The following is a 27204-nucleotide window of genomic DNA, read 5'->3' as shown; positions in this document are numbered from 1 at the left end:
AAGGAAATAAGTAACTTTTCACTTAATCGGAATGTAATATGCGCTTACAGTGAATATTGCAAGAATAACACAAATAATTTCCTTTAAAAACTGTTATCCAAACGCTAAAATGTCAACAGACGGGTTTTATAATGAGTTATATCACGGTGAAATGACACATTTAAAGCAGAGAGTGGGCGGGGTCTCCACTTCCGCGTGACGGGGTTTGCGCACAGAATGGAATTCGCTTTCGCTATTGCGTCTAATACTCGGCGTATCTTGTTACTTTGTTCGCTTCGGCTCGAACTTGGCATAACTCAAATACAACAGGAGCGAGCTGTCACTCAAAGGACATTTAAATGGCTACACTTCTGTAGATCTGTACAGAAGCTCGCGCTGTCATGAAGTATCTTCATTCTTATTTCGCCCTATTCTTTTAATATCCGTTTTTCCTGTACGTTTTACACATGAATAGCGATTAAATTCACACGTATCTTTATAAATCTACGCACGACAGCCCTGAAATGAGCGACGAGGAAGATACATTGCAGAAAACTAGACATGCATTTGAAGATCTGTGTCGAGCTCTGAATATGGACGAGGAGTCGAGTAACGGGGCATGGGGGAGTTATGAAAACATCAGCAAAAATTACACTCTCGAGGTAATGTCATTGCACATAAGACTTGGGCACATGCATCACATTTGTATTATGTCTTGAGTGAGAGTCGTGTGGTAAACACAACGATATTTAACTGCACGTGTGCTTGTGAATGTGTAAAAGTGCGCAGCTGTCGTGTACTTGACATGAGCGCAGAATTCTGCGCGTGTAGGTATGAGTGACGTCGTGTGTGACATCGTCAGTGGCGTTATCAGAATGAACACCTTTACAAACTGATAATAAGGATGTCTTTCTTTGCGGTTACTGTGGTAAAGTGATGGCAATACATTGGTACAGAATAATAACAATGCAATATTATGGTATTTATGATACTCCAAGGTATTTTACAGGGGAAAAAACATATGCACATCATACACATTAACTTGACTTACTTCATGTCATGACCCTTTATTGTTTCAGACAGATATTAAGTAAAGTGTTATTTCTCTCTCGAGGGTAGTGAACTGCACTGGTTGGCATGTGCTCTATATGTGGCCTGTAGGACTTCAGTGCCCACAGTAAGTAAAGGCACAGCAGAGGGCAACTATGTGTCGCTGACCAGAATACTGCGCTCTTCAAAACAGAGGTCAGTAAACTTTACCTTATCATGAACTTAGATAAATAGATGTTTGCTTAACAGACTCATGTAACACTTTGCTCAGATACACAAACAGCTACATGTTGTGTTGTTACCATAACAATGTACCGGTCAGCTGGACCTCCAGACAGGTGCATTACTTGTTTTTCCAATGACCACTGACACTCATACAGCTCGGAAATGATAGGTCATAGCTTGAAAAATAAAATACTTCTATTTAGATCTTTGTAATAATAAGTGTTTTTTTCCTTTCAGTTTGATTGAGTTTTTTAATAAAATGAAGAAATGGCAGGATATGGCCAACCTACCCAAGGAGTTCCAGCAGAGCACTGAGAAACTCGAGAGAAACTTCACCGTAACATCTGTCATCTTTAAGAAATATGTGCCTATTTTCAAAGACATCTTTAAGACGCCCACTGATGAATTACCCAGAACGCACAGGGGCAGGAAGCAGAGGTACTTGCAATAAACCCATTCACCACTTTGGGGATCATTTTCAACGTTAGTCACACTGTCATTTAACATATTAGGGCATTTATGGTTGACAAATAAGTAAATACTAAAAATTGTATGCAACAATATATATGCGTATGATGTATTTAAGAATAAACATTGCAAGAAAAACATATTTGACATAAAAACAACATAACATGTTATATAAAATCCCTCAAGGCTTGGCTAAAACAGACACCTTTAGTCTATAGACGGTTTCAGCAGTAATAACATAAACAAGCGGCTTTCGTGGTCATCACGTAACTTCCGGTAAACTATAAAGGGGATTGCACACCGGATGAGCAGCGCCACGCCATTCTAAAAAAATCGAACACATTGTTTTCTATGAGTATACGCACATCGGTGCCGCCAGGTGGCGCCTGTTCGCGCCGCCCAGCTACGACTCAGGAAGTTGCTCAAATCCTTGTCGCGCCACACAGGGCCACTCACATAGTTTAACATAAAATAACATCATATTTGTCCCAAATCATTAACGATTAACATCGGCTGCTAACGTATATTTTGAATTTTGAAGTAGACGCTATCTGACGAAGCTTGCGCTATTTAATGTGCACTTCCGGTTTACGATACCTCCGAGTTGTCCTAGACGCGACACGACGCGGTGCGACGATGAGCTGCGTGGCCAGTGTGCGACCCCCTTAATTAACAACAAAGTCCTTTTAAAGTAGTTTATTTATATAACAAGGAAAATAAACAACACGTAGATTACATTGGAACCCAATTTTTTTTATTTTCGACGAGGTATTTGTTTAAGAGTTCAGTTTCAGCAACTAGTCAGACCATTAAATAAACAGAAACCGGAAGTAAAGTTCCGACCAGACGCTTATCGCGTCACCGCACGTGTGCCAGATGAAACCGTCTATATTCTGAGCTGCTGGCTTTGAGTTGTTCCTAACTGTGCATTCACACCAGACGCGGAAGAGGCGGCAAAATCGTGCTATTCGTGCGAAGTTGGATGCTTGAACTTTTTGAGTTTACTCGCTTTATTCGCGCCTGAAATTCTTGTTATTCGAGAAATTCACACATAAATTTGCGTCATGGGAGGGGCTTATATAGCTCAAATCGAGTAAACCGCCAAAGTTCAGATTTTTTAACTCGGATCATGCGGCAATGCTCAATTCACGCGGAAAGCTTAATCTATGCCGCGCCATTCGCACTTACCATGACGCAGGATGCCTATTTTTGTGTCTTTGCATTGACTTAACTTGTAAATCACTCAAGCTTGTCGCCTCTTTCGCATCTGGTGTGAACGCACCATAAGAGGTTTGGTCTGATTCTGATGTTTTCTGTGTGTTCAGACGACATCCATGCACCATCACTGAGGTCTTCAACTTCTGCTGGGTCCTGTTCATACATGCTAAAGGTAATTATTTTAAAGTTATTACTTAAAGGTCCTGTTCTTTCTGTGTTTTTGAAGCTTTGATTGTGTTTATAGTGGGCAATATAACATGTGTTCATGTTTCACGTGTAAAAAAACACTGTACTTTTCACACAATTTACTTATCTGTATAGCACTGTTTTCACTGTCCTCAAAACTGCCTAATGTCTTTCTTGTTCTATGAAGTCCCTTCTTCAGAAATACGTATTGAGTTTTGATTGTGTAGTTTGTTTAGTGTGTTGTGATTCGATAGCGGCTTAGCTTGCCGTTAGCTTAGCTGGTGACTGACGTATTTCTGTGGGCGAAGTTTAGTCAAAAAACTGTTCTACTGATGTCATTAAAGCAGGAAGTAGAGGGCTGTAGTACAAACCGTCCGTTCGCTGTAGACTTTGAAAGGAGAATTCTGTTAAAGAAAATATATCGCCTGACAGTGAACTTTGAGCTTTATCATTTTACAGGTATTATTTATTCTCTAACAGCAACATTACACACTAACTAGGGTTTAAAAAATGGGATCAGAAAGAACGTGACCTTTAACAAAGCTTTTATTAAAAAATCTACTAAATATGTGTTTAAAGAGAATTTTGCAGCATTGTTCCCTGAACTCCACTTAAGTCATTTTAGTCAATATGCTATTAAAAAATATTATCAATATAGTGTTAGTCAAGGTTTCTTGCATCAAAAACCTTTTCAAATGTGAATATTCTTGACCAGGTCCCATCCTGTGAAAGAAAGTCAGATTTGTTCAATAACAATGGAATGACTAAAGTGACATTTGTGGAAAATAGGGCATTTCAATTAATGGCTAATAACATTTTCATTATGATTAAAGTAAAATTATTGAACCTAAACATAAGAGACTGATAAAAAAATGCTCATTTGCAGGAAAACATGTCTAACGCACTTAGAGGGTTTTGCATCTGAACTTCCTATTTTTATTGTAATATTTACATTTTTGCACATTATTTGCATTACACATAACATTTACAATAGTTTTATTGTTATTATGGGTGTATGTGGCAAACATGGTCAGAACCATGCTAATTTAAATAGCTTGTCAGTTTTAGTACTATACCTTTATGTCTTTTATGTATGTAAATTACGTATTATTGGCTAACTTTGCACATAAACCAAAGGGCACAATTTGATATATGAACAATTCCAGCATTATGTATGTGACTTTTGCAGTCAAAACTTGAAATATACATTCTCGGAGAATGCATTTATTGCCAATATTGAAATCTATTTATATTTTCCTAATGATAGTCAGAAAAATATCAGTCTGTAATCATGTTTTCTGTTTTAGATGAGGTAAATTTGTAATGGATGTGACAGAAAAAGGACACATAACGTGTAGGATTATATTAAAATGCACAAACCAGAAGCAAACATGCCAAACGCACAGGGAAAGGATGGCTCTATAAAGAACATTTAATCTAAGATAAATTAAAGATTTTCAGAAGATATCAGTATGAATAAAAACTTACTTTTCATGCTAAGGTTGACATTTGCATGGAAGTGCACATAAGAAGAAATATCCAGTTATTCTTTAAAAACTAAAAAGTTTACATTTACTTATATGCTTTTATCCAAAGAGACTTACGAAAATGTAAAAACAATGAAGCGATTAATCTTACAGCTTTGTAGACTAGACTTATTGTTGGCAAAATGTTAAGTTCTCTCTTATTTGAAAGTCACTTTGGATGAAATCATATATGTAAAAATGTAGATATAAATGTTAAGTAGGCAATAATTTGTGCTATACAACCATACATGTTAGAAGAAGGAGAGAGAGAAAAGTGTAGTTTTTTTATATATATAGAGTGAGTATTCAACATGTTTCTGTCAAGTGTTCATGCATTTTTAGCTGTTTGTGAAATGTTTTAATAGCTAATATTGAAAGTTTTTTTGCTGGCAGTCTGAATCAGACCCTGCATGCTTCCATGAGTGATTATGTTGAATAAGGGCTTGTCAGATGGGCGACATTAGAGAGATAATTACATTGGAACAGATTAGCAGAAGAGGAGGAGGTGAGGGGTTTGTGGACTCCCGCTGTATTGAGTAAGGAGGCGGCACACGGTTCCTCCCGTAGGGTCTCACACTGCCAAGAGGGTTATAAGCCGTGCAATGCGTCTAACATAAAGACGTGCTGTGATTGGCTGGGCGTGCAGATAGCTTGATCATGTGACATGCGCTCATTATTTGGGCCTGTGCAGGCACGTTTAATTCAGTCAGAGGCCATTAGAGACACAGCCGGCGAGATTTCCTTGCATATGATCAGACATGCATATGCAGAAGTTTGCAGACTAGCTTGTTTACAGCTAAATTTGATTGAGTTTAATTGTTGAGTACGTTTCTGCAGTTAAGCAATAAAATCCAAACGTATGAATATGAAACATTATTCTTCTTCTTTGCATGCTTCTCTATTAGTAAAAGTCATGCAGAATCCTGCAGAGCACAAGGACACTGAGCGCATTATTTCCTCATGAGTAACTTATGCGTCACTTATCATAGCAACCAAATCAGATGACAAGTCAGGGCTTGTCTGTGTGTAAGGGAGCTCAGCTGGGCCACAGGGGCCGACCTGTGTCCCTTATAGCATGCCTTGCAGAAATATCATTCATACAGCACTTCTTCATGCAAGGATATGTCACTGCCGCTGCTGTCAATGGTTGTACCTGAGGAATAAAATGGAAAATTGCATGTAAGTCAAGTAAATTTTAACTCAGTACTTCTGTATGAAATGTAAAGTAGTTAGGGGTCTTGTATGTGTAATGGTACATGAGGTATGTTTTCTGGATTAGTATATAGTATAAATATCTTTTTTACTGTATGTCCATATCATCAGTATACGTGAGCTTATTTTGGGGATTGTTTGTTTCTTTAAAGACTCAGTTAAGTGGTTTCACAAATGCAATTTTCTATCCTGTGTTTCCAATAAAAAAGAAATAGAAGTTTGGGTGGCCATTTATTTACATCACAGCCCAATTAGTTTTATATGTAAAATAATATGTGAAACACAATATGATTAATTCTTTATGCAGTGATATGTACATTAACACGTGAACTTATTATGCATCTTTAATTTTGTACGTGGAGTCCAGTTATCATCTTTATATAAAAATATATAAAATAATGCAGCGCCTTTCAAGGGACTTCAGTGGGCCTTTAAAGGTCCCGATTTTCCTGATCCCATTTTGTCAGACTTTAGTTAGTGTGTAATGTTGCTATAATAGCATAAATAATACCTGTAAAATGATAAAACTCAAAGTTCACTGCTAGGTGATATATTTTCTTTAACAAAATTCCCCTTTCAAAGCCTACAGCGAACGGCCGGTTTGGTCTACAACCCTCTACTTCCCGGTTGAAGGATGTCAATGACTAAACTCCGCCCACATTAATACATCAGTCGCTAGCTAAGCTCAAGCGGCTCTAGCTAAGCTAAGCTGCTGTCGAATCACAACACGCTTAACAAACTACACAATCAGAACTCATTACGTATTTCTGAAGGAGGGACTTCTTAGAACAAGGAAGACATTAACCCGTTTTTAGGACAGTGAAAACAGCGCTACAGAGATAAATAAATTGTGTAAAAAGTACTGCGTTTTTTACACACGAAACATGAACGCATGTTATTTTGCGCATCAAAGCTTAAAAAACATAGGAAAAATGGGGTGGTTCACATATTGAGCCTAAAACCGTGCAAAAATGCGACTGCACCGCTTCCCCTCCTTCTCTCCAACATGCTTTCGACGTGGCATTCAGAAACTTTTAAATATTTTTTAAGCCTCCACGGCTTGAAAAAAGAATGTGTTGCTCTTTATTTCAGCACGCTTGCCACGCGGCTCTATTCAAGATAGCTTATTTGCGCGTACCATAAACACAAAATGTGAAGTCTCTTGGCAGTCTGATCAGATAATGTGTAATGTGTAATTCATAATTGCAGTGAAAGTTCAAGTCAAGTGCATTGCATTGTGGGATACTTGTTGTTTACTGCATATTTTACTGTGTAGTTTGTTATTTGAGCGTTCCATATAATAAATCCACAGGCAGTGCACAGTACGGTAAAGGGCTATCTCAATCTTATTTTAACTTTAAAAGCACAAATAAGTCACAATTTAAATTTCATGAGTCACAATTTCATTTTATGAGCTATATAAGCGATCGATGATTGGTCGATAGTTTTTTTTTTTTTTTGCACTGCACAGGCAGGTTACTGTTGAAATGATATAAACAGGAAATTATAAATCTAAACACTGTGGCCTAACAGCATAACTTCATTTTTTGCAGCCTTTTCCTGTTTTTGAAGCAGATGATGTAGAGCTGCCTGCCTGTCACATTGATATACGATATATGTAGTGTTGAAGTGTTTTTCTGTTAAAAACAATCGTTTCATTTTTCTGTAATAGGTTTGGCAGACCATACACTTCAGTGGAGGAAACGCGTTCTCTAACCCAACTACACCTTAAATAAACAAAGCTTTCTGTCGTACACAAAAAGGGTTTTACTGTCTGATGTCAGGAGAACATCTTTTTATCTTCAGCAACAGAATATATATATATATATATATATATATATATATATATATATATATACAGTGAGGAAAATAAGTATTTGAACACCCTGCTATTCTGCAAGTTCTCTCACTTAGAAATCATGGAGGGGTCTGAAATCATCATAGGTGCATGTCCACTGTGAGAGACATATTCTAAATAAAATCCGGTTATCCTCTCCCTAATACAGTGCAGTCGCCCTATCCCATGTGCAGAAAAACACCCCCAAAGCATGATGCTACCACCCCCATGCTTCACAGTAGGGATGGTGTTCTTGGGATGGTACTCATCATTCTTCTTTCTCCAAACACGTTCTATTTTGGTCTCATCTGAACACATGACTTTCTCCCATGACTCCTCTGGATCATCCAAATGGTCATTGGCAAACTTAAGACGGGTCTGGACATGTGCTGATTTAAGTAGGGGAACCTTCCGTGCCATGCATGATTTCAAACCATGACGTCTTAGTGTATTACCAACAGTAACCTTGGAAACGGTGGTCCCAACTCTTTTCAGGTCATTGGCCAGCTCCTCCGTGTAGTTCTGGGCTGATTTTCACCTTTCTTAGGATCATTGAGACCCCACGAGGTGAAATCTTGCATGGAGCCCCAGTCCGAGGGAGATTGACAGTCATGTTTAGCTTCTTCCATTTTCTAATGATTGCTCCAACAGTGGACCTTTTTCACCAAGCTGCTTGGCAATTTCCCTGTAACCCTTTCCAGCCTTTTGGAGGTGTACAATTTTGTCTCCAGTGTCTTTGGACAACTCTTTGATCTTGGCCATGTTAGGGGCTGTCCACACGGAGACGCATATCACTGTATACGTATACATTTGTTATCGTATTGCCGTTTCAACCACACGGATCCGGTGTTTTGAGAGAGTGAAACCGATATTTTTTTAAACCGGGTCCTAAAGTGGATAAATCTGAAATCGAAATCCTTGCGGTTTTGTGTGTACAGCCCATCCGTATATTTTGTGAAGCGAAAACGTCATCACATCACGTGTCGGAAGCGTCACACGTAAAAGCAACAACAATAACGGCGGACTACGTGATTGTGTTCGTGCTACAGAAGCTACTAAAGCCAACTAGCTTTATTACAGCAAACTATATTGCTTCTATGCAAATGTGGTGAGCAACAAGCGATAATGGACAACACCATACGTTGGTTATGCACATGCTTAAAGTCTTCTTCTTCGTGTATAGTGTATATCTGTGGCAGAATTACAGCGCCCCATACTGGTCCGGCATATATACTACACCGCTTTCAGTCGGTTTCAGTGGTTTCGTGTTTACGGATTATTTTTTTAGAACAAGGAAAATATCGGATAGGGAATGCACCGGCTTAGTGTGGACAAAGCCTTAGTAGTTGGATTCTTACTGATTGTATGGGGTGGACAGGTGTCTTTATGCAGCTAATGACCTCAAACAGGTGCATCTAATTTAGGATAATGAATGGAGTGGAGGTGGACATTTTAAAGGCAGACTAACAGGTCTTTAAGGGTCAGAATTCTAGCTGATAGACAGGTGTTCAAATACTTATTTGCAGTTGTATCATACAAATAAATAGTTAAAAAATCATACATTGTGATTTCTGGATTTTTTTTTTAGATTATGTCTCTCACAGTGGACATGTACCTATGATCACAATTTCAGACCCCTCCATGATTTCTAAGTGGGAGAACTTGCAAAGTAGCAGAGTGTTCAAATACTTATTTTCCTCACTATATATATATTGAATTCCACTGAAACTGATTTAAACCCAAAACTTAGTTTTTTTTTTAAAGTTAATCCCCCAGTATTTTGAAAATTTTAGCACTTAAGTGTCAGATGCAACACAAAGAAAAAATAATCCATAACATAAAATAATATAGAACAACTAGTGTGAACATTATTTTTCTTTGTTTGTTTTTTATGACAAAGTATACAGCCACGGAAAAAATGAAAAGACAACTCCAGCTTTGACTTTAATCATCATTTCTAGATTTATTGTGAATTTTTCAGTCCAGTGTTTGTTGAATTTCAAACAAAGCAAACCTCAGGAGTGACACAAATTCACCCAACAGTGATGTAAAAGACAGAGAGGATGACAAGACCCATGAAATATGTGACTAAAAATCTGAATTTTTCCTAAAATACATATAAAAACATTAGTTTTTGTTGTTGAGAAATGAATTTGAACTTGTTTTCTCTGGGGTATTGAAGATCAGAAAACATTGCATCTTTTTTGTTGTTTTAATCATGTTTTCCCCATTTAAATTTTCAGTACATAAAGGCAAATACATTTTTATTAAGAATTTGGCAGAAATGTTTTCAATATTTGAAAGAATGAAACAAAAGTTATCATTTTACAAAAAATACATACTTATAATAAATAGTAAATCTGAAAAAAAACTGAAAGAGGATCATTGAAATGGTCTATTAATTTCTTCCACGACTGTATAATAGAATATATTTAATACGTATTGTCTTACTATTTTTCATCAATTGTTCTTCATTGTCTCTCGCTCTTGTCTGTAGGAAATTTCCCAATGATCAGTGATGACCTGGTAAACTCGTATCATCTGCTCTTGTGTGCTCTGGATCTGGTTTACTGCAATTCACTCCTGTGCTCCAGTCGTAAAGACCTGCTTAACCCTGCATTTAAAGGTTACACACATACAAACTTATAACAAACACCCATAGACACAAACACACACACACACATGCATCAAAAAGCAGAGAACATATAATTTCTTCAGTCCAGACTTTAGGTTATGACAGATGTTTGTATGTTTCTATGCTCCAGCGCTGCCGGAAGACTTTAGCAGTAAAGATTATAAACCAGGCCCGGGCACATTATGTTTCATTGAACAGTTGTGTGAACTGCATGATGGTCTGGTGCTGGAGGCCAAAGGTGTGAAAGAGCATTTCTGGAAACCCTTCATCAAGAAACTCTTTGAGCGCAAGGTACTGCAAATAGCATAGACATCAATGCATCCTACAAAGTTTTTAACACATTGCAAATGTAAAAGTTTCTTGTGAGTAACATTTTGCATTGTCCTAAAACTAAGTTTGAATAATATTAGTTTAGATTTTTTTGTATTTTTACATTTCTTGATTAAGTATATGCAAACGTCTTCCATGTAAACTTTTAGATTTTGAAAGGCAAAGAAGACACGCTGACAGGATTCTTAGAGCCGGTGAACTTCAGTGACAGTCTGTAAGTTATTTATAGTTAAACAAATTTAATGTAAAGATCTTTCTCTTAAATCTCATGTTCCTTTTCTCTTTTTCCAGCACATCTCTGAACCGTGTGTATGAGGAACATGTGTTATCGTCCGGTTCTCTGGATGAGAGAATATTTTTAGGAGAGGCGGCAGGAGAAGAAATTGGTACCCCAGGATCATGTTTATATGAGGGGATAGAGAATCAGGAGCGCGGCACCAACACCCCCCAGAACTCTTTGACAGTATGTATATTAAACATACCAGAACAAATAAATACACGTTGAATACATCTCTTTGTGCCATTGAACAATAATGATGTAATTTCGTGTTATAATTAAAGTGTGTGTTTGTTGTCCAGTCATCTGCTCTTAGAGTGTCTACTCCGCTCACGGGAAGGAGGTACGTGCTGCACGGCAACATCGGTACCCCTGTTTCAACGGCGATGCAGAGTGTGGGTCGCCTGCACACTTTACTGACAGGATTCAAATACAGACCCACCATGAGACTCAGAGACGCCTTCAGGTAATACCATTTTAAACTAGATTCTCCTGCATTCTGCTTTAAACACCAAAAGATTCAGGGACAGTTTACTGGAATCACTCCCAAGAATCACTGCCATCACAATTTAATGGAATCACTGCCATCACAGGTAACTGGAGTCACTACCATCACAATTCTCTCATCACTGCCATCACAATTTAATGGAATCACTACCATCACGATTTACCTGAATCACTGCCATTACAATTCATCAGAATCACTGCCATCACAGTACACTGGAGTTAATCTCTATCACAGTTCAACAGAATTAACCACAATTAACCAGAGTCATGCCCATCAGAGTTTACATGAATAACTGCCATCACAATTGACCAGAATTGTTGCCATTACAGTACACTGGAGTTAAGCCTATCACAGTTCACAGAATTACTACCATCACAATTCACCGCAGTCACTCCCATCTCAAATCACTGGAATAATTGCCATCACAATTTACTGGAATCACTGCCATCACAATTGACCAGAATCGCTGCCATCACAGTACACTAGAGTCACAATTCACCGCAGTCACTGACATCACAATTCATGAAAATCACTTGCATCACAGCTCACTGGAAACACCGACATCACAATTCACTGGAGTCACTACCATCACAATTCACTGGAATCACTGCCATCACAGCTAACTGGAAACACCGACATCACAATTCACTTGAGTCACTACCATCACAATTCACTGGAATCCCTGCCATCACAATTAACCAAAATCGCTGCCATCACAGTACACTGGAGTCACGCCTATCACAGTTCACCAGAATCACTGCCATCACAATTCACCAGAATCACTGCCATCACAATTCACCAAAATCACTGCCATCACAATTCACCAGAATCACTGCCATCATAAACCACTGGAGTCACTACCATTACAATTCACTGGAATCATTGCCATCACAGTTGACCAGAATCTCTGCCATCACAGTACACTGGAGCCATTGCCATCACAGTTCACAGGAATCTCTGTCATCACAGTACACTGTAGCCATGCTATCACAGTTCAACAGAATCATTACCATCACAATTCACAGCAGTAACTCCCATCACAAATCCCTAGAATACCTGCCATCACAATTCACGAGAATCACCGCGATCACAATTCACTGGAATCACTGCCATTACAATTCACCAGAGTCACTGTCCATCACAATTTACTGGAATTACTTCCACCACACTTCACTGCCATCACAATTCACTGGAATCACTGCCACCACAATTCATCAAAGTCATTATCTATTACAATTAACTGCAACCACCCGCTTCACACTGCCATCACAACTCACTGGAGTCACTACCATCACAATTCATCAAAATAATTATCCATCACAATTCACTGGAATCACTCTCTTCACACTGCCATCACAATTCACTAGAGTCATGCCAATCACACTTTACTGTAGTCACTACCATCACAATTCACTGGAGTCACTACCATCACAATTCACTGGAGTCACTACCATCACAATTCACTGGAATCATTGCATCACAATTGACCAGAATCGCTGCCATCACAGTACACTAGAGCCATTGCCATCACAGTTCACAGGAATCTCTGTCATCACAGTACACTGGAGTCACTGCCAGCACAGCTCACAGGAATCACTGTCATCACAGTTCACCAGAATCACTGCCATTACAATTCACAGCAGTAACTCCCATCACAATTCACTGGAATCACTGCCATCACAATTCATCAAAGTCACTATCCATCACAATTCACTGGAATCACTTCCTTCACACTGCCATCACAATTCACTGGAGTCATGCCAATCACACTTTACTGTAGTCACTACCATCACAATTCACTGGAGTCACGCCAATCACAATTCACCAAAGTCACTGCTATAACAACTCACCCGAATCACTTCCATTTCAATTTGTCATCATCACTAATTCACCTGAATCACATACATTTTGAGCTTAGTGTTTCCAATTAAATGTAATACAATTGATTGAAATATACCATAATTCAAGTAAAATGTGATACTGTACTAATAAACCAAGATATTAGGAATTAAAGTTAATTTTGGTACCTGTGATTCTTGTAAACTGCAATGCAATGATTCCATTGAAATTTGATACCAAGAATGCCAGTGATGCCAGCAATAAAACATAATTTATTTTATTTCAGTGAACTGAGAGTGCAGTTAAGATTCACTTTTCACTGTTTAAATTCAAACAGATCTTGTGTGAGAGACCCCAGTGAGTCTATAGCAGCCAGACTGAAAGAGATGTCAGAGATGTTTCTTCAGAATTATCTGGGCACAGATGAAGAGAACAAGAGGCTGGCCAGAGGTATGCACATTCATGTCATATATTGCTCTTGTTTCTTTGTGGTTTAATTTGTAGCTCATGACTCCATTAAAACACACAAATATCTCATTTGGCCATTCTATCGCACAGATGTTGCAGTGAAGTATTTCTGTCTGGCTGAAGCTCTGTATTACAAATCACTGGAAGCAATAATCACCCAAGAGAAGAAACGGCTTGGGGATGTGGATCTGTCTGTAAGTTTCAAGAAATTTGTCAATCTGTCATATTATTTAATATTTTTAGCATTGATTGGTAACCAATCAATGATGTTGTATCTCTTATGAGTATGGCATTGTGTGTCTCAGGGCATTCTACAGCAGGACGTGTTTCATCGATCTCTAATCGCCTGCTGTCTGGAGATTGTCATCTTCTCATATCGACCCCCAGGAGAGTTCCCACGAGTCTTACAGATCTTTGACCTCCCTGCTTATTACTTCTATAAGGTATGTGAATATATAGAGGTAGTAACTTACTAATTAATGGACCGTATATTTTAGAAGTCTTTGTCTGTGTCTCAGGTTATCGAGGTGCTGGTGCGGGCGGAGGAGGGTCTGTTCCGGGAAGTGGTCAAACATCTTAACCATGTTGAGGAGCAAGTACTGGACTGTTTGGCGTGGAAAGGAAATTCCCCATTGTGGGACAGCATCCGAGAAGCCAAGAACTGCGTTCCTGCCTGCCAGGAGGTCAGAACAATAAAACTGCTTATGACCACATGGACATCATAAGTAGTGATGTCATATTTCATCCTATTTTTGCAGATTATAAGAAATATTGTTTATGTGACAGGTGATGCTTCCTCAACACCTGGAGGACAGTTCAGGAAACAGCACACTTACTCCAAACAAGAGGGAGTTCAGTGCCAACATCACAGCAGCAGCGAAAGGTAACTACACTGGTTCTTACCTTCATTTGTGTACATTTATTTACCCAATAAACTGAAACACTGTTATTTTAATCGGACCTTTTTAGGCGTTTCTCCATCCCCCACCACTCTTCACGAGCGCTACAGCTCGCCCCCTACAGGTACGGCTCGACGCCGACTATTTATCGACGGAGAGTCGACCTCTGATCCTGCCCAGCCTGTCAAGCAAGCTCAGCCCTCTTTGGTCACCACCATCCCAGCCGGACAGACTGTGGTCACCATGGCAACAGCTACTGTCACAGCAAACAACGGCCAGACTGTCACCATACCTGTTCAAGGTGCATTCAAATTATTAAAAATGTTTATGTGATTATTTCTGTTTCTTATGCTGCGTACACACCAAACGCGAAGCTCTCGCTCTAGATCACTCTGGATTTAACTTCGTGTCATGCAAATTTTTCGCTGGAGTTGAATATTTTCAACTTGCGCAAAGACACATTTGAGGTGAATAGCGTGTTTTCGCTGCAATTGATGTGCCCTTTATGCGCCATTCGCATCACCCTGCGCGAGTTTGTATCTATTCGCGTATTTGCATTGACTTTGTATGTAATCTACTTGCACAAATTGTTGAATTCGTGTTTTGTGTGTACACCCCATTAGACAGAGCTATTGTGTGACTTATGAATGCTTATTCATAAGTGTGCTTATTACCAGTGTTGGGGAAAGTTACTTTTAAAAGTAATGCATTACAATATTAAGTTACTTCCCAAAAAAGTAACTAATTGCGTTACTTAGTTACTTTCCATGGAAAGTAATACTTACGTTACTTTAAGTTACTTTTGCGTTACTTTTTCCTACTTGGCTGAGGCTTGATCTCTTTCAGGCCCTGCAGGTGTTTTTTATGACTGATAAGTTGCGTATTTCCATTGCAAAAATGTCAAGCTCTGGCCTCCCGTATCCATTTTCGTTTAATTCAGTATACTATTTTATAAAACAAAATTTTTCAACTGCAAAGTAACTTGCATTACTTTTTTTAAAAGTAACTCAAATATTAATGTTTACATTTATAAAGTAATGCGTTACTTTACTCGTTACTTCAGAAAAGTAATATTATTACATAATGCACGTTACTTGTAATGCGTTACCCCCAACACTGCTTATAATATAGATGGTTTCATTGGCCGCACGTGTGGTGATGGAATTACGCGTCTGGTTGGAAGTTTATTTCCAGTTCCTGTTTGTTTAATGGTCTGACTAGTTGCTAAACTGAATCTTGAACAAATACCTCGTCGAAAATAACAAATGTTTTGGTTTGCTAGGTAATCTACGTGTTGTTTATTTTGCTTGTTATATAAATAAACTATTTTAAAAGGACTTTGTTGTTATTATTCATAGCGGAGTTTACTGGAAGTTACGTGTGTTCCACAAAAGTCGCTTGTTTATGTTGGTACTGCTGAAACCGTCTATAGCACACAAATCATTTGAACCACTTTTGCACAATACTGTATGACTATCAGTGATGCATGGGTCAATGTATAAACAACCTGCACCCGACCAACGTTTTCAACTAACCCGCCTGCAACTCGGATCGCAAAAAAATTACAAATAAATCCTGTACCTGACCCGCTCCCTGGCTTGCATTTGTTGAAAGTAGTAATTGTTTAAAATAGTTAATTGGCATCTTTATTTCCGACGACCCGACCGGCCGCCACCCGAATATCATAAAAAATATTTTCGGATCACTTGTAACCGCGGGTGACCACAGGCACCCGCTCATGTCGGATCAACCGGCGCATCACTGATCACTATAGATATAGCTGCTACTCTTTATCTTTTAAATTGATTATGAACGTTTATGTTTATCATTGGTAGGAATAGCCAATGAAAGTGGAGGCATCACATTTATCCCAGTGCAAGTGAATGTGACCGGGCAGAGCGGTGGGGCACTGCCGACCTTTAGTGCCCAGACACTGACGGGCACCCTGACCACCCAACATCTGACTGCCACACCCGCAGTCCCAGTCCAAAACAATCCCACTCCTGCCAAACAGGACAGAAAGATCCCTCAGCAGGGAACACCCACCAGTCGTTCACAGAAGACAGGGTCGCTTTCTCTGTTCTTCCGCAAGGTACAAAGATCCCCGTTGTTAATTTTGGTATTATTTAAATTGATTTAATCCGAAATAACACAGTTTACGTCAACTTTGTCAGGTGTATCACCTCGCTAGTGTGCGTCTCAGAGACCTGTGTGCTAAACTGGACATCAGCACAGATCTGCGCAGGAAGATCTGGACGTGTTTCGAGTATTCACTCGTGCATTGCACTGAACTCATGATGGATCGCCATCTAGACCAACTGCTCATGTGTGCCATTTACGTCATGACTAAGGTGTTTATATCTAAATATTTACAGTATTTATTGTGCAAATCATATTTAGTAGCTATATTTAACGATTTTGTGGCAGCTGTGTATAACCAAAAGTGGTGATGTATACTTGTATACATCTGATGTGAGGTTTATTTTGTGTCGTTTTTTAAACTGTGTGTCCATTTTTTAGGTCACTAAAGAGGAAAAGTCCTTTCAGAACATCATGAAGTGCTACAGATCTCAACCTCAAGCCAGCAGCAGTGTGAGTTGCACCTAATTTCTTTCATGAGATACTGGTGAAGTTGATCATACGATGACCTTAATGGAGGTGATGATGTCTTCTCAGGTGTACAGAAGTGTGTTGATCACTGGAAAGAAGAGACGTCACTCAGGGAACGGTGAAAACACACAGAGACACGGCTCACCAGCAGAGGGAACACAAGAACAAGGTAACACATGCTTTAACTGTAAAGGTAAAATGTACTAAAGCGTAAAAACCATGTATCTTACTTATATCATATGCAAACTAAAATCCTTAATCAGGTGTGATATATAGAGATCAAATGCAAAAGCCACTAAACGCCACCTCTGTCAAAATGAGATAATGATATTAAACGAGTGCTCTCGGCTCGTATTTATCAAATAATTTTGCTTCAAATCCCTTGATCCCAGCCTTGTGCCATTAAGAAATACCGGTTTGCTGGCAGCAAAAGCTTCAGCAAAGTCCTCAAAGTGCACGGAAGATGAATGGGAAATGACTGTGGATCACAATCAAACTTGGGTCCCTTGTGAGTTCTTGGACCTGAATGCATCCCTAAATGTGGCAGTGACATGGGCTGTTTCTCAATATGCGTTCTTCAGCGATCTTGTGTCCTTGTGTCCTCGATCTACGTCATCATTAACAGTTGAAGTTCAATTCCAATTCTCAAGAACGCAAGTACAGACAACACGTGAAAATTCCCGGATATGTTCTTGATATCGAGGATGCATCGAGTGCAGACTTGAACGCTGAAATCTGAGGTCGTCACGTGACCAGCAGGAAGATCGCACACATCTCAATTCTCACAAGTGCGTTCTGTGTTCTCGCGACCTTCTGAGTTCGTTCTTTCAAGATCGCCTGGCAAGACCAGTCTCCAATGAGAACGCAAGTCTGTGCTTTGCGTTCTTAGAATTGAGAAACAGCCATGGATCACGGCACCCCCTAATGTGTGCTTTAGTTTCTTCATTTTTTTACATTCTGGCTTTCATTATTTGCAATGTTTTACACTTACCAAAATTATAAACGCAACACTGTTGTTTTTACCCCCATTTTTTGTGAGCTGAACTCAAAGATCTAAGATTTTCTATGTACACAAAAGGCATATTTCTCTCAAATATTGTTCACAAATCTGTCTAAATCTGTGTTAGTGAGCACTTCTCCTTTGCCAAGATAATCCATCCACCTTATAGGTGTGGCAAATCAAGATGCTGATTAGTCAGTATGATTATTGCACAGGTGTGCCTTAGGCAGCCACAATAAAAGGCCACTCTAAAATGTGCTGTTATATCACACAGCACAATTCCACAGATGTTGCAAGTTTTGAGGAAGCGTGCAATTGACATACTGACTGCAGGAATGTCCTCCAGAGCTTTTGCTTTTGTGAATTGAATGTTCATTTCTCTACCATAAGCGTCTCCAAAGATGTTTTAGAGAATTTAGCAGTACATCCAACTGGCCTCACAACCGCAAACCACGTATAACCACACCAGCCCAAGACCTCCACACCCAGCATCTTCACCTCCAAGATCATCTGAGACCAGCCACACAGACAGCTGCTGCAGCACATCTAAAGAATTTCTGTACAAACTGTCAGAAACCGTCTCAGGGGGAAGCTCATATACATGCTCGTTGTTCTCATCGGGGTCTCGACTTGACTGCAGTTTGTTGTCGTAACTGACTTGAGTGGGCAAATGCTCACATTAAAAGGCTGGCACTATGAAGAGATCTTCTGTTCACACAAGAATCACTGGTTTTCACTGTAGGCTACAGGGCAGATGGCAGACAGCGTGTGGGTGAGCAGTTTGCTGATGTGAACATTGTGAATCGAGTGGCCCCTGATGGCCTTGAGGTTATGGTATGGCCAGGCGTATGTTAAAGACAACAAACACATTTTATAGATGGCATTTTGAATGCACAAATACCATGTCCAGATCCTGGGGCCCATTGTTGTGCCATTCATCCACGACCATCACCGCATGTTGCAGCATGATAATGTTGCAAGGATCTGTACACAATTCCTGGGAGCTGAAAACAGTTTTTGCATGGCTAGCATACTCACCGGACATGTCATGCTTGGGATGCTCTGGATTGGCGTATTCGACAGGGTGTTCCAGTTCTTGCCGATATCCAGAAACTTCACACAGCCATTAAAGAGGAGTGGACCAACATTCCACAGGCCACAATCAACAACCTGATCAACTCTATGCGAAGGAGATGTGTTGCACTGCGTAAGGCAAATGGTTTCGGACTCCCCCAATGCAGCAAAATAGCACATTTTAGAATGGCCTTTTATTGTGGTCAGCCTAAGGCACACCTGTGCAATAATCATTCTGTCTAATTAGCATCTTAATATGCCACATCTGTGTGATGGATGGATTATTCCCGCAAATGAGTGATCACTAACAGATTTAAACAGATTGGTGAACAATATTTTAATGAAATAGGCCTTTTGTGGACATAAAAAATGGGGGCAAAAACTAAAGTGTTGCATTTCTAATTTTTGTTGCATCTTTGGTGATTTTGATTTTTGGTGGTTTAATATGTCTTTTCTTGTACAAAAAAGAGGAGTTTTTTTGCCAAAAATCAGTGAAATAAAGTCAAATTTTTAAATACCAATGAAATTACTGAAGTGACATTTGTAAAAAAATAAGGCATTTCAATTACTGCTTAATAACCTTTCATTGCCATTAGTATGAAATTACTGAACATAAACATTGGAGCTTGTTAAAAAAAAATTATTTACAAAAAATGTGTCATATCATCGCTTTATAGAGTATAGTGTATCACATACAATTAACTCCAAAGTACACTTCAAAATATGCTCTGCTGTGCATGACACGGAGCAGAGAGCATGCAGCATAAGAACATAAGTGTTTTTTTTGCATTAGTAAATAGCAATTCCTTTTATCTGTTTTTTTAGCAAGTGGTGAAAGCAGTCCCGTGCCCATGCGATCCAGCAGCACTCTTCCCATTCCCCACCCCAGCAGCGCTCCGTCCACCCCGACCAGGGCCTTCGGAGCCCAGGAGCAAGAAGAAGAGAGAGGAGACCTCATCCGTTTCTACAACCATATCTACATCAAACAGATCAAACAGTTCGCCATGCGTTACTCCAGGAACTCGACGAAAAACGGGGTGAGTGCAACAATGCCTCTAAATCAGGGATGGGCATCTTCGGTCCTGGAGGGCCGGTGTCCTGCAGAGTTTAGCTCCAACTTGCCTCAGCACATCTGCCTAAAAGTTTCTAGTATGCCTAGAAAGACCTTAATTGTCTGCTTCAGGTGGGTTTAATTATGGTTGGAGCTAAACTCTGCAGGACACCGGCCCTCCAGGACCGAGGTTGCCCATCCCTGCTCTGACTTTTTCCCATGTTTAAGTGCTATAATTGAGTCCCCAGTGCTTCTATCAACCTAGAAAATGTGAAAAAGATCAACCCAGTAACTTAGTTTTGATAACCATTCTCTGCAAGCATGTGAAAAAATAGTTCATTGAAATTTGGCTCCCCTTGTGACGTCAGAAGGGGATAATTTGCACTTAATCTGCACTATCCAACCACAACACTGCCATTTAGTGCAGAGATCAGCTCATTTGCATTTAAAATTACAAACCAATCATGGATGATTCCTTTCGTGGCTTGGAGTATAATCATTGGTGGATGCCAACTTACTTCCTAGCAAGCAAACTGAGTACCCTAGCAACCCTTTTGCAAGTCCTATATCTCAGCATCACAAAATTGTAGAGACATGGGGGTAGGCTCTTTTTCCTAAGTTCCTAAGTTCTAACTATTCGCTCAAACTTTATTTCCTTTCTTGTCCTTGTTGGCGTGACCCCGCAATTGCTGCTTGCAGCTATATTTATAATTGTGTGTTTTTTATTTGCAGGCTGAAGCTCCTCCCCTTTGTCCGTATCCATCACTTCGGATTGGCTCTCCACGCCGTGTCCTCCTTTCCCACAGTCACTCCATCTACATATCTCCTCACAAGAGCTCCAGCCCTCACACACCTCGAGACAAAGTCTTCTACTACATCAGCTCCAGCCCGTCTAACGTAAGACAAGTGAAATATCTGTGTTAGAACATTTGTCGTTCACATTCATGGAGGTCGGATTTATATTAGGTCATTAAAATCCAGTTTCTTAAAATAATCTAGCATCATAACACCTACATATAACACCCACATCACAGCTCAAGAATTTCCTAACACCTTTCCTAATACAGTACATCTAGAAAATCTATCTGTTGCTTCATCAAATAAACACAATTCCTTCTTATTCCTTTTTAGCGCCTTCGAGAAATTAACAATATGATCCGGACGGGCGAGACGCCTACTAAGAAGCGCAGCATTGCCCTGGAGGAAGAGCAACAGTCTCCCGCCAAGAGACTTTGTCAGGAGAATCAGACAGCGCTGCTCAGACGTCTGCAGGATGTTGCCAATGACCGCAGCTCTTCACATTGATCCTGACCCGTACAGATGCTCATTCACATACAAGATACTTTAATAGATCCTGTTTCTCGCAAAGACCTCCATATTGCACAGACAAAATTAAAGAACTGTAACGCGATAAATGTGTGCATTTTGGAGACGCTTTTACCCAAAGCAACTTATATGCGATACATAGTTCCCATTCTTTATAGACCAATGGGATTTTATCACCAGCTAATTGATCAGTCGATCAATCAATGATAAAGTTTAATCGAATGTTTTTAAGCTTAAAATAGAGTTTACATGTGTAAAAAAACGCTCAGATGTGTCATGACAAGATTTGAAGGACATTTGAAGCACTTAACAAAAGGTTTGTTTGCAAATCTTGCGCTGATTTTATCATTTGTGTGTTTTATAAAGAGCTATTTTTAATTAAAAAAAAGTTTTATATATGTTTAATAACAGAGTTCATAAGAAATCAGAGAACTCTTGCTACTCCTCCATGTATTTGCTGTATTTTTGTGGTTGGTTTTATGCTATTTTTCTAAGTATAGTGATGGTAGTGGAGAGACATATCAGATAAAAATCATGTTGATTGTAGAGAGTGCTTGTATTTATTTGCCTATTGTTTTTTGCATGTATGTGAGATAAATCTTATTTCATTTCTGTGTTTATAGACATCAAAACGTGTTTTATTACTTTTGAAATGTGTATGTGTTTGTTGTAAGTGCCTTTTCTCCTGGACCCGATAACTTCTGACCTTAACACAACCACTTTAAACATGAAATTCAACATGATTAATAGTATAAACAATCCTTAAATAAATAGTTTATAGTCTAGCTGTTGTTTCATTTCATTACTGGGACTGGTGAAACTACTAAATAAATAAAGTGCTTTGATATGACTCAGGTCTTATACACGGTGCTCTTAGGAACCGCCTCCTCTCGCTCAGATGTTGCTTGTCAAAAGTTATCAACCAATCAGAATAGACTTCTGGAATTTTTGCGAAAATCAAAGACAGATCTATAATTTCTTTATAATTAAATAATCTTTAATAATATTCATTGAAAAAATCTTAAAAATTGCTCGGAATGAGGGGCTTCGATTATTTGTTTGGAAGTAAAATATTGCCAAAAAAAAAACTGTTGGATTGCACTACTTGAAAAATTGCATTTTAATGCATTCTATTTTTAGGGCTTGCAATGTAATGGGCTGAAATTCAGCATGGTTGAATATTTAAACTGTGAATATTTCAATCCAAAACATTTCACACACATTTTTAATATAAAAAAAAATCAATAATCCATATTCACCTTTCATATTTCACTTCCAAGATATGCATTATGTGAAAAAATACAAAATAATATTCGACAGGCAATTTCCGGTCCATTTTATTTCGCTTCCACAAATTCAGTGGTTCAAATTCGACAGGAAATTAGAAAGGCAGGCATAGCAAACATGCAACGTTCCACAGACGTGGATGTGTGCATTTGCTAACTTTCACAGCTAAGAGGCGATACAATCACAGACTTTGAAAAGTGTTCGTTTATTCTCTCTATTACGTAATCTGGTAGCAGATAATTTCAAGTGAAACATCTTAGTTAAACGACAATACTGACATTACAGTACAAATTTAGAACTAAAACAAATATAGGCTTCTGTTGCATCAAGTAGCAAGTATTGCGTCAACATCCCAGCCAACATTGCAAGGTGGGGCCCATGTGGGCCCCATATGGGCTTCCTATGTGGGCCCTATATGGGTTTGTCCATGGGTTCCAGTATGGCCCCACATGGGTTGCCCACATGAATTTGATATAGAAACTGAGTGGGGCTTATGTGGGGCCCAGGTGGGCAACACACATGGGGCCCATATTGGCCCCACTTACTGAAGCCCACATTATTTACCAGGCCCCAGTATGGGTTTTTAATGGGTACTAGACTGGTCCCTTATTATGTAATAATGCAACCCATCCTCACCCCATGTCGTCAATATTTGACGACACTTGACCATTCGTCAATATGTGACGGGGAGGGTATACCTTTCGCGTCATTTTTTGACGAACTGGGGACTTCAATACTATTACGTCCGTTGCATTCTCTTTCCTATTTTCTTACCATTTTCGCGTCGGTTTAGGGTTAGATTTACATAATGACATCCCTACCCAAACCTAACTCTAACCCCAACGGCAGGTGACAACTGTTTAATTTCGCGTACACTGTTTAATTTTGCGTAATCTAACCCTAAACCGAGGCGAAAATGGTAAGAAAATTGGAAAGAGAATGCAACGGACGTAATAGTATTGAAGTCCCCAGTTCGTCAAAAAATGACGCGAAAGGTATACCCTCCCCGCCACACACTGACGAATGGTCAAGTGTCGCCAAACACTGACGACATGGGGCGAGGATGTGTTGAATAATTATACTTTTAATGCTTAATTGTAATTTACTTAAATAATATATTTGTTTTAAATTGAAAACCAATAAAAGCAAAATTATTTCAGTTCGGTAAATATTTAGTTTTCAGCATAAATATTCAACAGTTCATTCATCGATAACATCACAAAACATGAAGGAGGTGCAATATGAAAAATGAAATAAAAAACTGTAAAGGTTCAATATATCAAAATACTTTATTGTCAATTTATAACACTTTCGATTCTAAAATAATCATCAACATTTCAAAACTGCTAATGAAGGAAATGACTAAAAATTTAACATAATACTTAAATAACAATTGATAGAAGTCAAACTCTTAAAATACTTGAGACTCCAAAAAAACAACACAAATATTGCTCACTGTTCTGGAGATGGTCTTAATTCTGATCATCAATTAATCTTTGCTCAAACATTTTATGAAGAACTTCCAAAGCATCCACAGCCAAACTCATTAAATGTCCTTGCATGTTTTCTTTGATTCATCCCTGTGCAGTCCGTGAACTTGTACCGTAGTATTACATTTTCTAAAAACACAACTCAGGATAAATTACAAGTGTAACAGTTGTGAGAGACTCTTGCTGCTCCGATAGAAACCGTATCCTTGCGCCTGAGCGGAAATTCTTGTAGTTTAAATGTTTATCATCTTTATAGCTGTAATTTTAAAAGTTCGCCTATTTAAGCAAAGATTGTTTAAAATATGATATTATATTGTGTGAAAAAAATCACAATTAAAAACATTTGAAGCAGGGCTACTTTGTCAAGCGTAATGTGTCGTAGCAGTGAGCAGATCTCCTTATATGAAACACCTGACTCCACTAATCAGACTCCTTCCAGAATGTTTGAAACATTTCTTTATTTAACACACTAACAAATTGATGAACTTTCTGACATTTCTTATTTTCACTCATGCTCAACTGTGCAAATTAAAATTAATAATTGGCAGGTAAACATTACAAATATCACAAATAAATGTTAACAATAATGCATTTTTATTTAAAATGTTTTATACTGATCAGATCCTATCTGTGATATTATTTGCTCTTTCTATAAAAGTGACTATCAACCAAAAGTAATAATGTTAAGAGTTTAAATGTATATAAAATGTATTTTAAGCATGAAATTATTTTGCCCACCCAGGTCCCATATTGTCATCCAACATGGGCATACCTATATGGGACCCACATTGTCAACCCACATGGGACCCATATATATTGCCCATGTTAAGCCCACATAAAACCCATGTTGCCCATATGGGACCCACGTGAGGCCCACATATCAATATTAATTAAATGTAAAAAAGAATGCATTTTTTATTTAAAATGTTTTATAGTGATCAAATCATATCTGTTATATTTTTTGCTCTTTGTTTAAAAGTGACAACCAACCAAAAGTTATTATTTTAAGATTGTAAATGTATAAAGATGTATTTCAAGCATAAACATGTTTTGCCCACATAGGTGCCATGAGGGGCCCACATTATTATCCCACATGGGCAAACCTATATGGGGTCCACATAGGAAACCCACATGGGACCCACATATATTGCCCATGTGAAGCCCATGCCCACATGTAACCCATGCTGCCCAGATGGGGCCCACGTGGGGCCCACATATCAATGTTGCTGGGAATTGTTTTAGACTCTGAGTAGTAAAAGAACAAGGTCAGAATCAGAGGACTCGCTGGCTGACATCCCACCAAGCCAGAATGATAGCTGCAGGTCAGGCGCAAGCTTTTTCCAATACACTTTTGTAGGTACGTGATAATCTCCGCTGTCGCGGCTGTCAGTTTGGTTCCCCTCGACGCAACTTCGGATTTCCTCAGGCGAAGTGCAGAGTAAAAACATTCTTGGAATTGTAATAGACATTTAGTTTAATTGCTAAACAACAAGTGAACGAAATTTCAATGAATTTGAACGACACGCACAGTTTTACCACCCGCAAAATGGAAAACAATGGGAAAAATAAAGTGATGACTTTCTAGTTTCAAATGGCCAGTATTTTGTTATTCTTGAACCCATAGACATGGTCTTGGTGTCATTTTAAAGTTTTTGTTTTTAAGTTCTTTCTATCTGAACAACTAATTTAACCATGCTGAAAATTTTACTTACATATCTACCTTTTGCACGTTTTATGTATGTTCAATAGCTATTTCTAGCTCAAGCAAATCCACAAACTTGTATAAGGATTTATTATTTTTTACAAGGTCGTCTGTTGACTGCTGAATATAAAACCCCTTCAATATAGAAGTCCAGTCAGCAAAAAATAAATAAAAATAGAGTACCGGCACTTCTTTTGGGCCACTTAAAGCACTGCCTGACACACTAAATAATATTTTTAATAAATAGTGTTACGTATACCCCTTACACACCATCATCATTATCATAACAAACATGTTGAAGATTATGTGGACCAAAAGACCAAGCTAAACGGGGTAAGCAACGTGAATGTTAAGAAGGAAACATACTAACCTTTGTGTGTGTTGTGTTAAAGACACGGAGAAGGAAAGCGGCCTGGGTGAAGTCGCGGTGGAATTGCGGAGCATCCGGTAAGCAAACTGTGGAGAGAGTGAGACGAGTATCAACATAGACTGTGAGTAAAACGGATCTTGATGCTTGCTATTTCTTTTGATTGGGCATTATTGTTGCAAAGTACGGCTGCTGTCTAAAACTGCCCCACCGTGTATGAGGACATCAGTGGAGGAGTTGAAGCGGCAGAGTGAAGCCCTGTGGTCTTGCGGGCCTAACCCGATCGGTCGAATATTGTGTGTGTACAGTAAATCCAAGTTTTCCCTCAGGACGGGCCTCGACCCGGTGCAGAGTGCAGACCCTATTAAATCACTGGAGTGTGTGTGGAGTGCAGTGGGTGAGCTTTTACCTTGACGTGTGTGCACTTGAAGCTTTGCAGTGCTGTGCCGTCTCTTTTGCTGTCTGTACTCGCCCTCAAGTCCGGGGAGCCCCTGTCGGAACGAGTGAGAGCTGCTGCCACCAGTAATCGCCCAAGCCTTACAACTACCCGCTGCCATCTGTGGCCCAGAGAAAACGGAGGTGTATGCGTTCATCATGGAGGTACTGTACAGAGCTAAGCTAATCCATCCTGTATGTACTG

At 39.1% G+C, this 27204-nt stretch overlaps 1 protein-coding gene across 2 annotated transcripts; it reads left to right on the top strand.

The window, feature by feature from the left end:
- The first annotated feature begins 246 nt into the window (after positions 1-246).
- Positions 247-22503, top strand: rbl2 (retinoblastoma-like 2 (p130)). 2 transcript variants are annotated; one of them, XM_055191619.2, is made up of 22 exons: positions 247-641; positions 1094-1224; positions 1492-1692; positions 3048-3112; positions 10199-10327; positions 10467-10627; positions 10816-10880; positions 10958-11129; positions 11246-11409; positions 13628-13740; positions 13849-13952; positions 14064-14201; positions 14277-14441; positions 14545-14641; positions 14728-14958; positions 16493-16749; positions 16832-17008; positions 17178-17249; positions 17334-17436; positions 20167-20378; positions 21125-21289; positions 21524-22503. In XM_055191619.2, exons 1-22 carry the CDS (start codon positions 504-506, stop codon positions 21695-21697), a joined length of 3234 nt encoding a protein of 1077 aa, XP_055047594.2. In that variant the 5' UTR covers positions 247-503; the 3' UTR covers positions 21698-22503. The 2 variants fall into 2 exon arrangements, with proteins under 2 accessions (XP_055047594.2, XP_055047595.2); XM_055191620.2 differs by lacking the exons at positions 247-641; positions 1094-1224; positions 1492-1692; positions 3048-3112 and adding an exon at positions 5685-5831.
- Positions 22504-27204: the final 4701 nt, after the last annotated feature.

The sequence above is a fragment of the Misgurnus anguillicaudatus genome, chromosome 6 (assembly GCF_027580225.2).
Source record: "Misgurnus anguillicaudatus chromosome 6, ASM2758022v2, whole genome shotgun sequence".
Classification (NCBI taxonomy): Eukaryota; Metazoa; Chordata; class Actinopteri; order Cypriniformes; family Cobitidae; genus Misgurnus; species Misgurnus anguillicaudatus.
The sequence above is the reverse complement of the archived record's forward strand: the minus strand, read 5'-3'. Positions and strand labels throughout refer to the sequence as shown.